At 42.8% G+C, this 12,593-nt stretch overlaps 2 protein-coding genes across 4 annotated transcripts in view; one reads left to right on the top strand and one right to left on the bottom strand.

The window, feature by feature from the left end:
• cpped1 (calcineurin-like phosphoesterase domain containing 1) overlaps positions 1 to 5,148 on the bottom strand; it is a 46,857-nt gene extending 41,709 nt beyond the window's left edge. Inside the window, exons 1-2 of the mRNA XM_034860724.1 lie at positions 4,915 to 5,148; positions 415 to 633 (exon numbers count right to left, since the gene is read on the bottom strand). Coding sequence (XP_034716615.1) covers positions 415 to 633; positions 4,915 to 4,978 — 283 coding nt within the window. The 5' untranslated portion in view covers positions 4,979 to 5,148. The remainder of the gene's footprint in view (positions 1 to 414; positions 634 to 4,914) is intronic.
• A 2,124-nt stretch (positions 5,149 to 7,272) lies between these two features.
• Positions 7,273 to 12,593, top strand: part of shisa9a (shisa family member 9a) — a 51,454-nt gene continuing 46,133 nt past the window's right edge. For 2 of the 3 annotated variants that reach the window (XM_034860587.1, XM_034860589.1), the window contains exons 1-2: positions 7,273 to 8,237; positions 8,947 to 9,053. In XM_034860587.1, the coding sequence (XP_034716478.1) occupies positions 7,723 to 8,237; positions 8,947 to 9,053 (622 nt within the window). In that variant the 5' untranslated portion in view covers positions 7,273 to 7,722. The remainder of the gene's footprint in view (positions 8,238 to 8,946; positions 9,054 to 12,593) is intronic. The other variant, XM_034860588.1, reaches the window with a different exon arrangement.

Consider the following 12,593-nt stretch of genomic DNA (forward strand, 5'->3'; position numbering starts at 1 on the left):
TAAGATCAGAGGATGATGAGGAGATCACAGACTGGTTTATGTCAAAGTTTATTCTTTTGAACTAATTTCTTGCACTAACTTGCACATTGGTTAACAAAGCAGACTTGCTACCACCACTGAATTAATGTGCTAAATTACCGTGTGTTTATTGTGGGGGTGGTGGTGTGGAGGAGAGGAGGGGAATTAATTTATTTTAGAATATTTTATTTGGAATAATACACCCAAAATTCAATTAAGTAATCAATCATTTTACCTGTGAAGAATGTTGTATGGAAGCCATCCATTTACTTTGGGCAGTTTGGTTGAAAGAAACATACATTTCTAAAATAACAAACGGTGAAAACAGGTCGAGTTTGACCCGAGAAACACAGGGTTAAGAGCTGTGCAGCTGTGCTTTATGTGTTCTATCCCTACCTGGCATGGCATGGACCAGGTCGCCACACAGCACCATGAACCTGGGCCTGGGTCTGAGCTGGTTTACCGCCTCCACGGCCTTCTTGGTGAGCTCGACCTCCTCGGCCCACTCGTCCCCTCCGCCGTCGCAGTCGCCCTCCCTCCAGGCTTTCATCAGCCCGAGCTGGGGGTCGGCGGCCTGGATGAAGCAAAATGGTCCCGTCCACTCCCGCTCTGCATCTGGATCACGAAGAGACACGGATGGAGAGAGACAGACACCAGTTATTACCAAGACCACGACACGATGTTACTTCATTTAAAACTGCCTGCGGCACCGGCTCATGTGTGTTACCTGAGCCCTTTTCACCCAGCCCTGGAGCGTTTCATTGGATAGTCTAGTTTGTTTAGGCTGGTGTGGTTTTGAAGCTCATTCCAACTCTGGTGCGGACCGAACAACCAGAACTCTGGTCCGCTTGAAAAACAGTAGGTCTTGGTTCACGTCCAAGCGCGCTAGAGTTTACTTTAGGTGAGAATGCAATCCGACCCAAATAATAGGTACAGTGCATATACTATCGTGGAATTTCGACCTGGCACATCACATCCAGGAGATAATGTTACAACATATGAGTAAAACACAGACTTCACTTGTCCCGTACGAATATGAACACAGACACAGGAGAGGGGGTTTCTAAATGAGATGAGTAATACCAGTCTTGTGCAAATAGGGTTTTCATGTAATATAATTTAAGAGATGATTACTTTAAAATCCATAACCTATTATGATATTAAAGCGCTGGTCGTCTGTGTGACAACACATCAACATTTCTCTCTCATCAGGGCCCGCCGTCTCGTCAGCTGCTTCTATTCCTCGCCTTCTTCTAAAATATTAGAAACACTAAATCAAAACCAGAAAAGCCCAAGATGTTATAATTTTGGTGCTGCTCCATTATTTCGCAGACCAGAAGTGTCAGTAAGATTTGCTCGGATAGTCTGTCTAATAGACCAGTGACCGTTTTGACTGTGTGACATTTGTTCACAATGTTTGGTGCGCTGGACAAAGTGCACGGTGAAAGCAAACCAAACTGTATGAAAAATGCAACAATGTTGCACCTTCACCCCCCCACCCCCCCCCCCCCCCCCCCCCCCCGAATAGCTACAGAACTATTGGTATGAAAGCGGCCTAATGACGTTTTTCCACTACATGGTACCTGCTCAACTCACCTCTTCTCTGCTCGGCTTTTTGGGTTTTCCATTATAAAAAAAATGTCCCTGGTACCTGCTATAAGGTAAGTTTTTTTAGTACCACCTCAGTCGAGATTCCAAGTGAGCTGAGGTGATACCAAAATGTGACGTGAAAACCTGGGGGGGGGGGGGGCATTTTAATTCAAGATATCAGGATGCATAGTATAAATAAGTCAGAAATAATAACGCCTATACTTATGTCCCCTGTATTTTAAGAAAGATCATTTATTTATTTCAGATACATTATTCATTCACAAAGAAAATACTTGTCCGTAAAGACTGGATTTTTCCTCTTTTTGTTTTTTATTAAGGCATTAAGATCAATTTCCAAAAGATGATTTGTTTTTTTCTTCGTCTTTTCAGTCCACTTAAGCAGGGGTTCCTATACTCATGAGCAACACTGTATATAAAAGGTTCCTAAGTGTTTTACATGAGCAAAAAACAACACTCACTTTGGATTATCGTACAGTTTAATAAATGTAATTGTCTGTCTTTACAGCTTGAGTACTTAGTGTAAAAGCAAGTAGTATACTATAGACTATTTAGATTTTTATGCAGGACAAACACATGAGTAAATGGCAATTAATACTGTAAACGTTACCTTACAATTTGTGAATTTGCATTCAATAGGGGACAATACGTCGAGGTCACAGGTTGCTTTCACAGAACACTGCACATTGTGGCAAGCCAAAACATGAAAGCTTTAGTGATTAAGTGTCATCCCAGCATTAGTCATTCAGCGGGATTAGGCCTGCTGTGAAAGCGTGATGTAGAAAGCCTGGTGTGTTTTCTTGAGGGTAAAGTGCTGTGATTTGGACGTATGGAGGATGTAACGTACGACTTTATGTCAAAGTTTTGGATACTCACTCCATGAATAATCAATGCTAAATAATTAACAAACAGCTACGCGTTTGAGCATGAATGGCAAAGAACAAGTGTTTTACATAATCCTGATATTGTGTAACAGAAGGGCCCTACATTCTAATCACCCTCAAATAGTCATTAACCAGAAAAAGTGTTCCTGGCTTTCCATGTATAGAACGGAAGCGGACACTCGACACGGCTTGTCTGACGGTAATGACAAGGTTCGACATGACGGACGAAAGAAAAAAAGGGGACCGGCAAAGTGATATGAAAAGTGTCCCTCTTCTTGCCCGTGTATGGACAGATGCAAAGAGCAGGTGTAAACAGTTTCTGCCCCCACTTATTTCATATCCGGAGGATGTGTAAGCAGTACTGCTGTCACTGTGGAGAGTCTGCAGATCTAGATTCTGTGCAAATCCCCTCACTCACACACTCAGCAGGGACTACTACAGTTGCTGTTCAGCATCCTCTGTGTGTAACACTCCCTCTATGTGTCGCTCTCCTAAATGACTGTATGATTATACTGTCTTCCAGAAAAACTTGAACAAAGATAGGAAAAGAAAGAGCGGCAAAGAGCGTCTTGCTCCTAGGAACCAGGCGAGCGAACGCTTACAGACGATCTCGCCGGTGTAATTGACATTAATAATAACAAGAAGGAGAACACATTCTAGTTTTAGGATTATCAGCATCATGTTTTCACTCAAATCACTTTAGAATGCCTTCAGTCCAAACTAGCCAGACCTTGGTCTCAACAAAGGACTACACAGTGAGAACTGATGATGGATTTTGAATTTGAACAGCTACAATTGTAGTATAAAAGTTAAGTTCCCTTTGCTTTTATCTCATAAGTCCATGGCAGTCCATCAGCATCACAATGTTTGAGAGAATGCAGACCAGATCACCTCTCATCAGCACATCTTGTCCCAGCTTGAGTGTTTGCTTATTGAAATTCCTCATCTTCTTTGGATGCCTTGTTGAGATTTCCCAAAGCTGTGAGGCGCACTCACACAAATCCTGCAAAGTTTTTTTTGTTACACTGAGCATACTTTACAGCACAATGTCTCTCTCTGGAGTCAGATGTGTGAACTATTTCACAGACAAATAATGGAGAAAAAAATAAAAATAAAGAACTTGCAGAAGCCGACAAAGCTCCCATGACAGGAGATAAGAGGCAGCAGCCTTGTGTGGCTGCGCTGGTCGAGCACAACTTCAAACATTAATCGCAGAGATTTCTCAGGTGGCAGATTGTGCGCTCCAAACAAAATTAATCATCATCTGAGATGAAAGCACACGGGATGCTTGCTTTTGCAGCAAATAACAAAATCCTGAACATTTCAATTTCTTTCCTTGAGTTCCCTTGTGCTAACTGGTTTCCTACAGTAGTGCCAAAGAACCAAACAGACTTGAGTTAAAAGACTATAAAAAAGCTAACCTAACCCTAACTTGGAAAGTCCATTCAGCTTTTTCTTTTTTAACTTTCGGTTGTCGACAACAACTAAAACATCAACATCACAGATGAGAAACATCAGCTTGGGTGGTGGCAGCTATTTCTGTTTTATTGTGTGAGTATTAGATAGTATATGATCATTATAAGTGATGTAGTTCAGTTTTAAACCCCACACCTGTTCCAACAGTTGAACTTTACCTGTGACCTTGTTGCATTTGAATGCGTCTTCACTGCCACACAAAACAATGATGGCAGCAACTACAAATACAGGGAACTCCAACATGATGGACACATTGGACCTCGTTGGAGAATTAATCATAAATCAGCTGGCAGATGATTACTGTAATGCTTTAAATCCTTGACTGTCATGACTGCAGGGCTGCACCACTTTAGTTATGAAACTTTTTTAGTTGAATTTAATCAACGGGGTCTGCCACAGTGACAATATACAATGTTCCCCTCCTCAGAAATGCTTAAACTAAAACAAATTAGGTTTACTCTGAATTCAAAGTAGACTCCTTCCCCCGCCGCACCAAAAAAAAGTTTGAAGTATCCGCCCATGTTCGTAACAACCAACTATTAACTATAACTATAGACATTATTAGTAGGCTTAAGTATTAGCAACAACAAAAACGGAGTTATGTGTTGCTGCACTGACTTAATTCATTGACGCTAACGTAACTCTAGCGCAACACTACTCCCACGCTTTTATTTTGTAAACACAAGCTAGCGAGCTAGCCTTGCTATGGCTGACAACAGTGACTCGGTTATTAAAACAAAGCTACACAAAAGCCGCCAAGTGACTGTGTTTGAACTGTCAGTCCATTAACCTACAGCCAGCAACAACAACCCGTGGAACACCTAGCTCGCTAGCTAGCTAAGTTAGAAAGAGTTAGCTAGCTAACGCGTTAGCATGTATAAGCTGTCTAACCCCGGCGGGGCTAAATAAGGTAATGACAGTAGGCTACCTTCAGTCAGCCCGCTGAAAGTCCGACGTTCAGCCCTGAGAAAGATATCCTCACTCCCAGCCATAAGATTCAAATGTCACAGCGTTGTCCGAGCGAACTGGTTAATATGCGACTTGAGCCTTCGAACAGGTTTGTGTAACTGTCGGGTCGTCCCAGCTGCCGCTGACTCTGGCGACTCTCGGTGATCGACTACACTGCCTGTTGGTGAGTCTGTGTGACTTTCGCTGCAGCGGCCCCCAGTGTGGCTACAACATGCAGGCTTCCCTAACACAAATATAGGCCCATAGACTTTATCTTCAGGTGCTGTAGCATAAACCTTTATAAACTAAACGCCTGTAGTTCAGATCATTTTGCATTTCATGTTAAAAACTCCCGGAAGTCCATATATTTGCTATATTAGGCTGACATACTGTATAACAGCCCCTTGTTAACACAAAGAGAGGAACCTTGGACAGAGGCAGAGGGCTTTCAGCACCACGGAGAGAGGTAGTTTGAGTTCACCATGCTCCACTCATCCTCCTTTGATCTTACTGCAGAAACTGCTTACCTTTTTCCTTTCATATTTCCTAAGTACACGTAATCAGAATAAGTGTTAATTATTGTTTTTGCTCGGTTTCACTTCATCCACACAGTTCCAATGACATTGAAGGTCCTTTAGATGTATGCTTCGTAAGCACAATATTAATTAACACAGACCACTTGTGTTACCGGTTTATAAAAGTAGGTTTTGCAAGTGGGAAATCATCCTACAATTCGATTGCTCTTCAGCTTCACGAAATGAAAGAGGTTGTGTTTTTTCCGCACACATCCCCTGTTTGACAAAACAACTGCACTTGAGATATCCACTAAATATGAAACATACTCCTATACAAAGTTTTTTGCTTACATATTAGGCCTATTGTAGGCCTATATGCTAAAAAGCATCAGTGTTTTGGAAAATAGTATATATAATTGTCTAATTATCCGATACTATTTGGTAATAAGGCTTTTCGCTTTTTTTATCTGACATGCATCAATCACTATATCCGTTGTTCTGAGAATGTACTTATCTCAGCGTATATAGTTTGGTTTGGACACATTTGAACGGAAAGGAGCGGGATCTGATGAGCTTCACTGCTTAAGACCCCTTCCTGTTTTCCACAGGTCTCCAGGGATCTAGTAGGCTCTGCCTACTGCAGCCACATCTTTGTTGAAGGGCTCTTTTTTCAAAATGCATTCCCAGCTTTAGAATCTGTGCCAGCCACTGTCTACTGTAACACTAGTGCTGTTACGATTTCCAAAACAATGGCAACCTACGACTGAAGTGAGAAAGGGAGGAAAGGCTCCCACGCCCTTCCTCAATGACAAGACCGAATGGTGATGTGCGTAATCCCAGAGGCGCGGACAGGATTTTACGCACAAGACCCGGCCGCCGCAGCTTTCATGCAGAATACATCACACACAGGCAGCCACACACAATTACACACACGCACACGTTCTCACACAACATCCATAGTGTCACACATTATGTAGTTATTATGTAGTTATGTATGTAGTTCCTTTCAACAAAATGAATACATCCAGGCCTAAAAAGGGGCGAAATAGTGAGCTTGTTTCGGACGCGTCCAGTTCGCTGTGCAACTTTGGATCCGGCGATCCATTTATTCGCAGATCTGCAGCCTAGTCTAAGCTTCAATGTAAGGTTCCAGTTACGTGTCGGTGACAAAAGTAAAGTAGTGCTCGCATTAATCGGATTATTAAACAACTCAAAACAGTGCTGAGAATCCTTACAGTTGTGTCACAATGTCTCCCAGAAAACGGCAACAGAGATACATAAACCAAAAATACGCAGGGTGCGTACAAGAATACGGCTGTCGGCTCCACTGGTATTCTGGTTTTATAATAATATTTCCCAATAAAATGAGTTCAAGATTCAAGATTTCTTTGTTGTCATATCACAGTAAACTGTAGTACGAAAATACGTTCAAAGTTCACAGCTTAAAAGAATACAGCACAGAAACAATAACAAAAAAAACTTGGAAAAGTCGAGTTATTATTTATATGAATTCAAATAAATAAATGCTTATATGGGTTTGCAGAGCATGTCGAGTGACAAAAATAAATATATAGCGTTTTAAAAAACTGAAAATATAAATATCTAGATACTAAATACATACAGTTGGGAAAGAGTATAAAGTAAAAATATCCAAATGTGTGTGTGTGTGTGTGTGTATGTGTGTGTGTGTGTGTGTGTGTGTGTGTGTGTGTATGTATGTGTGTGTGTGTGTGTGTGTGTGTGTGTGTGTGTGTATGTGTGTCTCCGCCCCCCCCCTCTCTCTCCCTCTGTAACCCTCGCAGTCTCACTCCCTACCCATGTTTTCCTCCTCCTCTCCTTTTGCGCACCAGGCTCTCCCACCCTCGGCTCTTCTGTTCGCTCACTGTGCTCTCACACTCGGTACGGCTTGTGTCTCTGCCTACTCCTGTGCGTAAGAGCGCACCGATGGATATGTAAAGTGATGCGCTCCTGAAAAACACCAAATCTGAGCCTGCATCAATGCCTTCCTGGGAAGACGCTGCAGAGCGCGCGCGTTGGAGAGCAGTGTGTTAGATCAAGTCAGGTTCATACCACGGCGACTGCTTTTATTCTCCGCGGTTGGGTTGTGGTTTTCGGAATGATATGTTAATCAAGATGTTCATCGGCACGGATGACGGTGCGTTGCTATTTGGATGTGTGTTTCTGGACTTTTCAGCATATCATGACCACGCGCCCTTTTTCCTCTCTCCAAGTCTTTTCGTTTCTGTGTGAAGTTGAACGGAGGAGAAAGCACGATGAGAGGGAAATACTTTCTCCTCGGCTTCTTGTTGCTCAAACTTATGGCTCTTGTGTGCAAGGCTGACGGGGAGCCGGGACTGCTCGGAGGATTCGTAATGATCGCCACCTCCAACGGCTCAAGGGAGGAGGAGAGCGTGTCCGAAGAGACCCCGCACACGGAGGACAAATGTCGGGGTTACTACGACGTGATGGGCCAGTGGGACCCCCCGTTCATCTGCAAAACGGGCAATTATCTGTACTGTTGCGGCACCTGTGGCTTCCGCTTCTGCTGCTCCTTCAAGCACTCGCGGCTGGATCAAAGCACCTGTAAAAATTATGACACCCCGGTGTGGATGAAGACCGGACAGACTCCCTACAAAAAAATGAACAAGATCCACGACAGCACCAAAGACAAGACGAACTTAATTGTTTACATCATATGTGGAGTAGTGGCCATTATGGCTCTTGTGGGGATTTTCACCAAATTGGGGCTCGAAAAGGCGCACCGGCCTCAAAGAGAGAACATGTCCAGGTAAGTCTTCTTTCTTTCTCTCTTCCTCTCCCTTTCCGCCTGACTGCTTCTCTCAGTGGGCTTGTTTACAAAGACAGTTGCAATAGTAGCCTACGCACGCAGCGGTCTGGCGCGCAACGTATCGTTCATTCGCCCATCTGTCTCTGTGCACATCACAAGGTTCATGTAATGCGAATCAATCATAGAAACGCAGCAACATAACACCACTGCTTATGTATCACACACAGGCTGTGGTTCCTTGGCAACCAGAGCAACTCATGTACTGAGACTCTTCATGAGGAAAAAAGTGGATACTGCGTGCTCCCTCCACTCCAGTCTATCCATCCATTATTATATTATAGCATAACAATAGAGCCACTCTCCTATCAGACTGGCAGTTGCTTTCACTCCATTTGGTATGATTGTAGATAAGTGAGAAAGACCCTAAATACCTTCACGGTGTAATTCAATAGGTAGGAGTGTATGTGCAGCAACAACAACAAAAACAGGACATATGAAACAAAATATTTTCCCAATTTATTAGAGATATTTATCCTCTGACCAGTTGGCTGCCCCTCAAAGGTTCATGGAAAGATTCTGTGCAGCAGAAAAGCCCAAATAAATAATTAAATTAGCCATGGTATGCTGAGTTCCTCATGTCTGCAGCCCTCATCCATCACTGTCTCTCTGTCTCTCGCCTCTCCTCCCTCTGTCTGTGTGTGTGTGACAGGGCCGTTGCCAGTGTGCTGCAGGGCGGCTGTCCAGGTGAGCAGTATCGAGGGGAGGAGGCCCTAGGGATGCATTCGCAGCACTTTGTTTCCAGGGCCACAAACCTCCGTGAGTGTTTTTTTTCTTTTTCTAAATGTATTTTTGACACCTCATTGCTGGGTCTTCTAGAGCAGCATAAAGAGGTGTGGGTGGGGTGTGTGTCAGCAAAAAAATACAATTAAAAAAGCTTATTGAATGTGTCCAAGTTGGTGTCATAGGCCTTTTTATGAAGTCATCCGGAGCATTTTAAGAATGCAGGAGTTACTCATCCCAGCTGGGCTCAACTGTTTTAAAAACCACCGCTCATATCTGGCTGATGGTGCGTAGTCAGAAAATCCCAAAATACAGTACTGTACACACACAGGGAGAACACACACATCCCTGCAGGCATGTTCCTATTTTATTTCAAATGACAGCATTGGGTTTTGTTTCATCTCGGCTATCCATCCATTTGATACACGTTGGAAAGAGAATACCTGCCTGCCTTTTCTGCTGCTTTCCAAATGCAACCATTATTCACCGTTTTATTTTTGTTCATGCCTACATGATATAATGAGGGAGAGACAAAGGGAAGTGGGAGTGTGTGTGTCGGTGAGGAAGTAAATGGTTGTGTTGATGGTAGTGTGTGTGTGTGTGTGTGTGTGTGTGTGTGTGTTTGTGGGGGGGGGGGAGTTTGAAGGGTGGTGGTGCTAGAATACAGAGCGTATAAATGCCATCTATTTCTGTTGAGTTCCGTGGGCTGCTACAGTACCGAGATTCTTTGTGTATAAACAACAAAGATCAAACAGATGAATCTATTCCACAAAAAACAAACAAAAATACACGCACGCACGCACACACACACACACACACAAATATGTGCAGACCCGAGCGTACAGCACATACACATCATGAACACAGTCAGCGCACACAGCATTCAGATCCCCTCAAAGTTGCTTGATATTTCTCGTTCCAAAACAAAAAGCATATTTAAGATTGAGCATGTGTTTGAAGACAGCATGTACACCGGTCCTGTTAAAAGACTGTCCTTCAGATATCATAAAAGGGTTTATTGCCACGTAAGTAACACTTACAAGTAATTTGCCTTGATGGTTGGTGCATACATAAAAAAATACAAGAAATCCCTCTATTTCTTGTGTTGCCATTACATGATTGGCACCCTGTAAACAATTCCATCTGAGGGCACTTAAAATCTCAATTGAAATTGCACGTGAAGAAAAAGACTGCGTCATGTCTTTTTTTAATGCATTTCACCCCTTTGGGGCACAGCAAGGCAAAATAAATGCATTTCACAGAATAACTGCATCTTGTGTTGACTTTGAAAGTCCTTTTTTTGCAGAAAAGTGAGCAGATTTTCCAGTCGGATGAGATTATAGTGTTAAGAGTTTCGTTCACATTGGCTGTAATAGGTCGAGAAAAGAACAATTACTTGCTCTAAACACACGTTTAGAAAGCTCTTTCTTTTACGGCAATCCTGTCTCCTACAGGTGCCCTTCCTAATTTCTGTTAAAGCACCATCAGCATTTGCAAAAAGTTTCCCATGCAGGTGACAGTTAATGTTGGACACTTTACACCCAGTTGAGTTTAAACCATAGGCAGCAAGCTGCCAAAAAAAGTAATGGGATTTAAAAAGTGTGGGGGGTGTTTATTGCTATAAAAGACAGAAAGTGTTTATGTATGGAAGTGGTGGGGGCATGGGAGCTTTTAGTAACTACTTATATGAGCAAGAATGAGAATAATCTGTAATCCTACAACTCCCATCAAGGTGACATAACACTTCTCAGCGTGAAGCAGGGCGCCCACAGGAGCCATCAACATCATGACTGGAGCACACCTCATAGAAAAGGGGAATGAAAGGTTGCGTTCATTAAAATGGGTTGGTTTCAAAGACATGGGAGAGGAGGGGTCTTATATTTATTTTACAAGTGCCACCGATAAAAGAGATGAATACCACTTTCAGTAGGTGTTGGGGTCCGCTCGAGTCTTTTTCTTCTGTGCCCCCCTGTGGGAGAGATGAGATGGCGTGGTGGCCTTTCACCTGAGAGGCCAGGAGGACGCTGCTGGGAATTAGAGATTATTATTTGCAATGAGGAATCTGCTCCTGTGAACCTTCTAATCCTCGGGGTTGTAAGTAATAATGTGGAATGTTATTAACCTCGGTGAACTGGTGGGATCCTCCCCGATGAGAGCCACCTGATTGGTTCCCGGGTCCCTCCGCCGGACGAGGAAGACCATTCATCAATGGGGGCACAATGGTTGCAGGGGGAGAGGAATTAGCTATGGATTTGCTGGATATGGACATGTCATTGTTATTTTAAGTGATAAGAAGGAGATAAATGGATTGAACAGGGCAAGGTGTTTTTTTCTTTTTTTAATTAAGAGAGTCGCTGTGAATGCAAAGGATAGACAGGGAAGAGATAGAAGAGTGGCAAATTTAAAGATGAGTTCTTGGGTTGAAATGGGCCGCTGGTGTGTGTGTGTGTGTGTGTGTGTGTGCAAAGGGAATTTGTTCAAATACAGTGCATGATTGTACTGAAAAACATATTTTAAGTACCAACTACATATTGATTATAGCTTATGGCTTGATTGCCCTATTACTGGCATCAAGGAATCTGGTCTGGCAGGTTCGAGCTGCTTATGTAGGAGGAGAAAATTCCTTCATGTGCAATTCTCAGTCAAGGAATCACTTTGATACTATAAATTATAAAAAACCAATTTGAAATAACCACTGATGACCGCAGCTGCTTTATAATTTTTACGGTTTCCCCCTCGGGCACTTTATTTATTGTCAACAGAGATATGGAACAACAAGCAAAGCCATGATCCCAATATGTGCTTTGCTATGTCTTGGTCATTTGTAATACTCATCACATGGACTGTACCACACAAGTGAGAAGGTGTCCGTTAGTAATGCAAAAGCCCAAGGCTTGTGTTTGTTAGGTTGTGGGCAGTGCCTGTTTGAATTGGACCATAAAAGGTGCCATCACCCTAATTTAGCAGCTGCATGACATGATCAATACATGTATATTGGATATATTTACTTTCTGTCTTGTAGGGGTGACCCCAAATAGTCCACTATTCGCTCTATGGGGACTGATTCAACTACCATTCTCTTAACTGCATTGTCACCATGTCTACAGATGTAGTTATAAAACAAAGATTATTCCATTAGCGCTACATGGAGGTGCTGAATGTCTGATTTTACATATAATTGCTTGATTTCTCCCAATAAATTATGATTTGAAGCCTATTTTGGAATGACTATCAGCCATAGACTGGATATCAGCCTATCAGTATTGTTTATAACAATTAGAGGTCGGAGTACTCATGTGGACAAAAATTAGGAGTAACGGTTCTCAGTACTGGTGAGTACTGGCCCATTTCAGGCACTAGTTGTTGGCCCCTGTGCATATCCAAGAGGGAGCCCTTGCAACGTCCTCAATATTAAGAATGGACACTTTGGGTTGCGTTAAGAACCAGAACCCGAACCAGCCAGAACAACCAATCCCTGGCCTGTTTGCAGTTTTTCATTTATTCCTTGAACCGCCTTTGTTTGAATCCTTAAAAGGCTGTAGATCCACAACATCACAGAGAGAAAAAGGCAAAAAA

The sequence above is a fragment of the Etheostoma cragini genome, chromosome 21, assembly GCF_013103735.1.
Source record: "Etheostoma cragini isolate CJK2018 chromosome 21, CSU_Ecrag_1.0, whole genome shotgun sequence".
NCBI lineage: Eukaryota > Metazoa > Chordata > Actinopteri > Perciformes > Percidae > Etheostoma > Etheostoma cragini.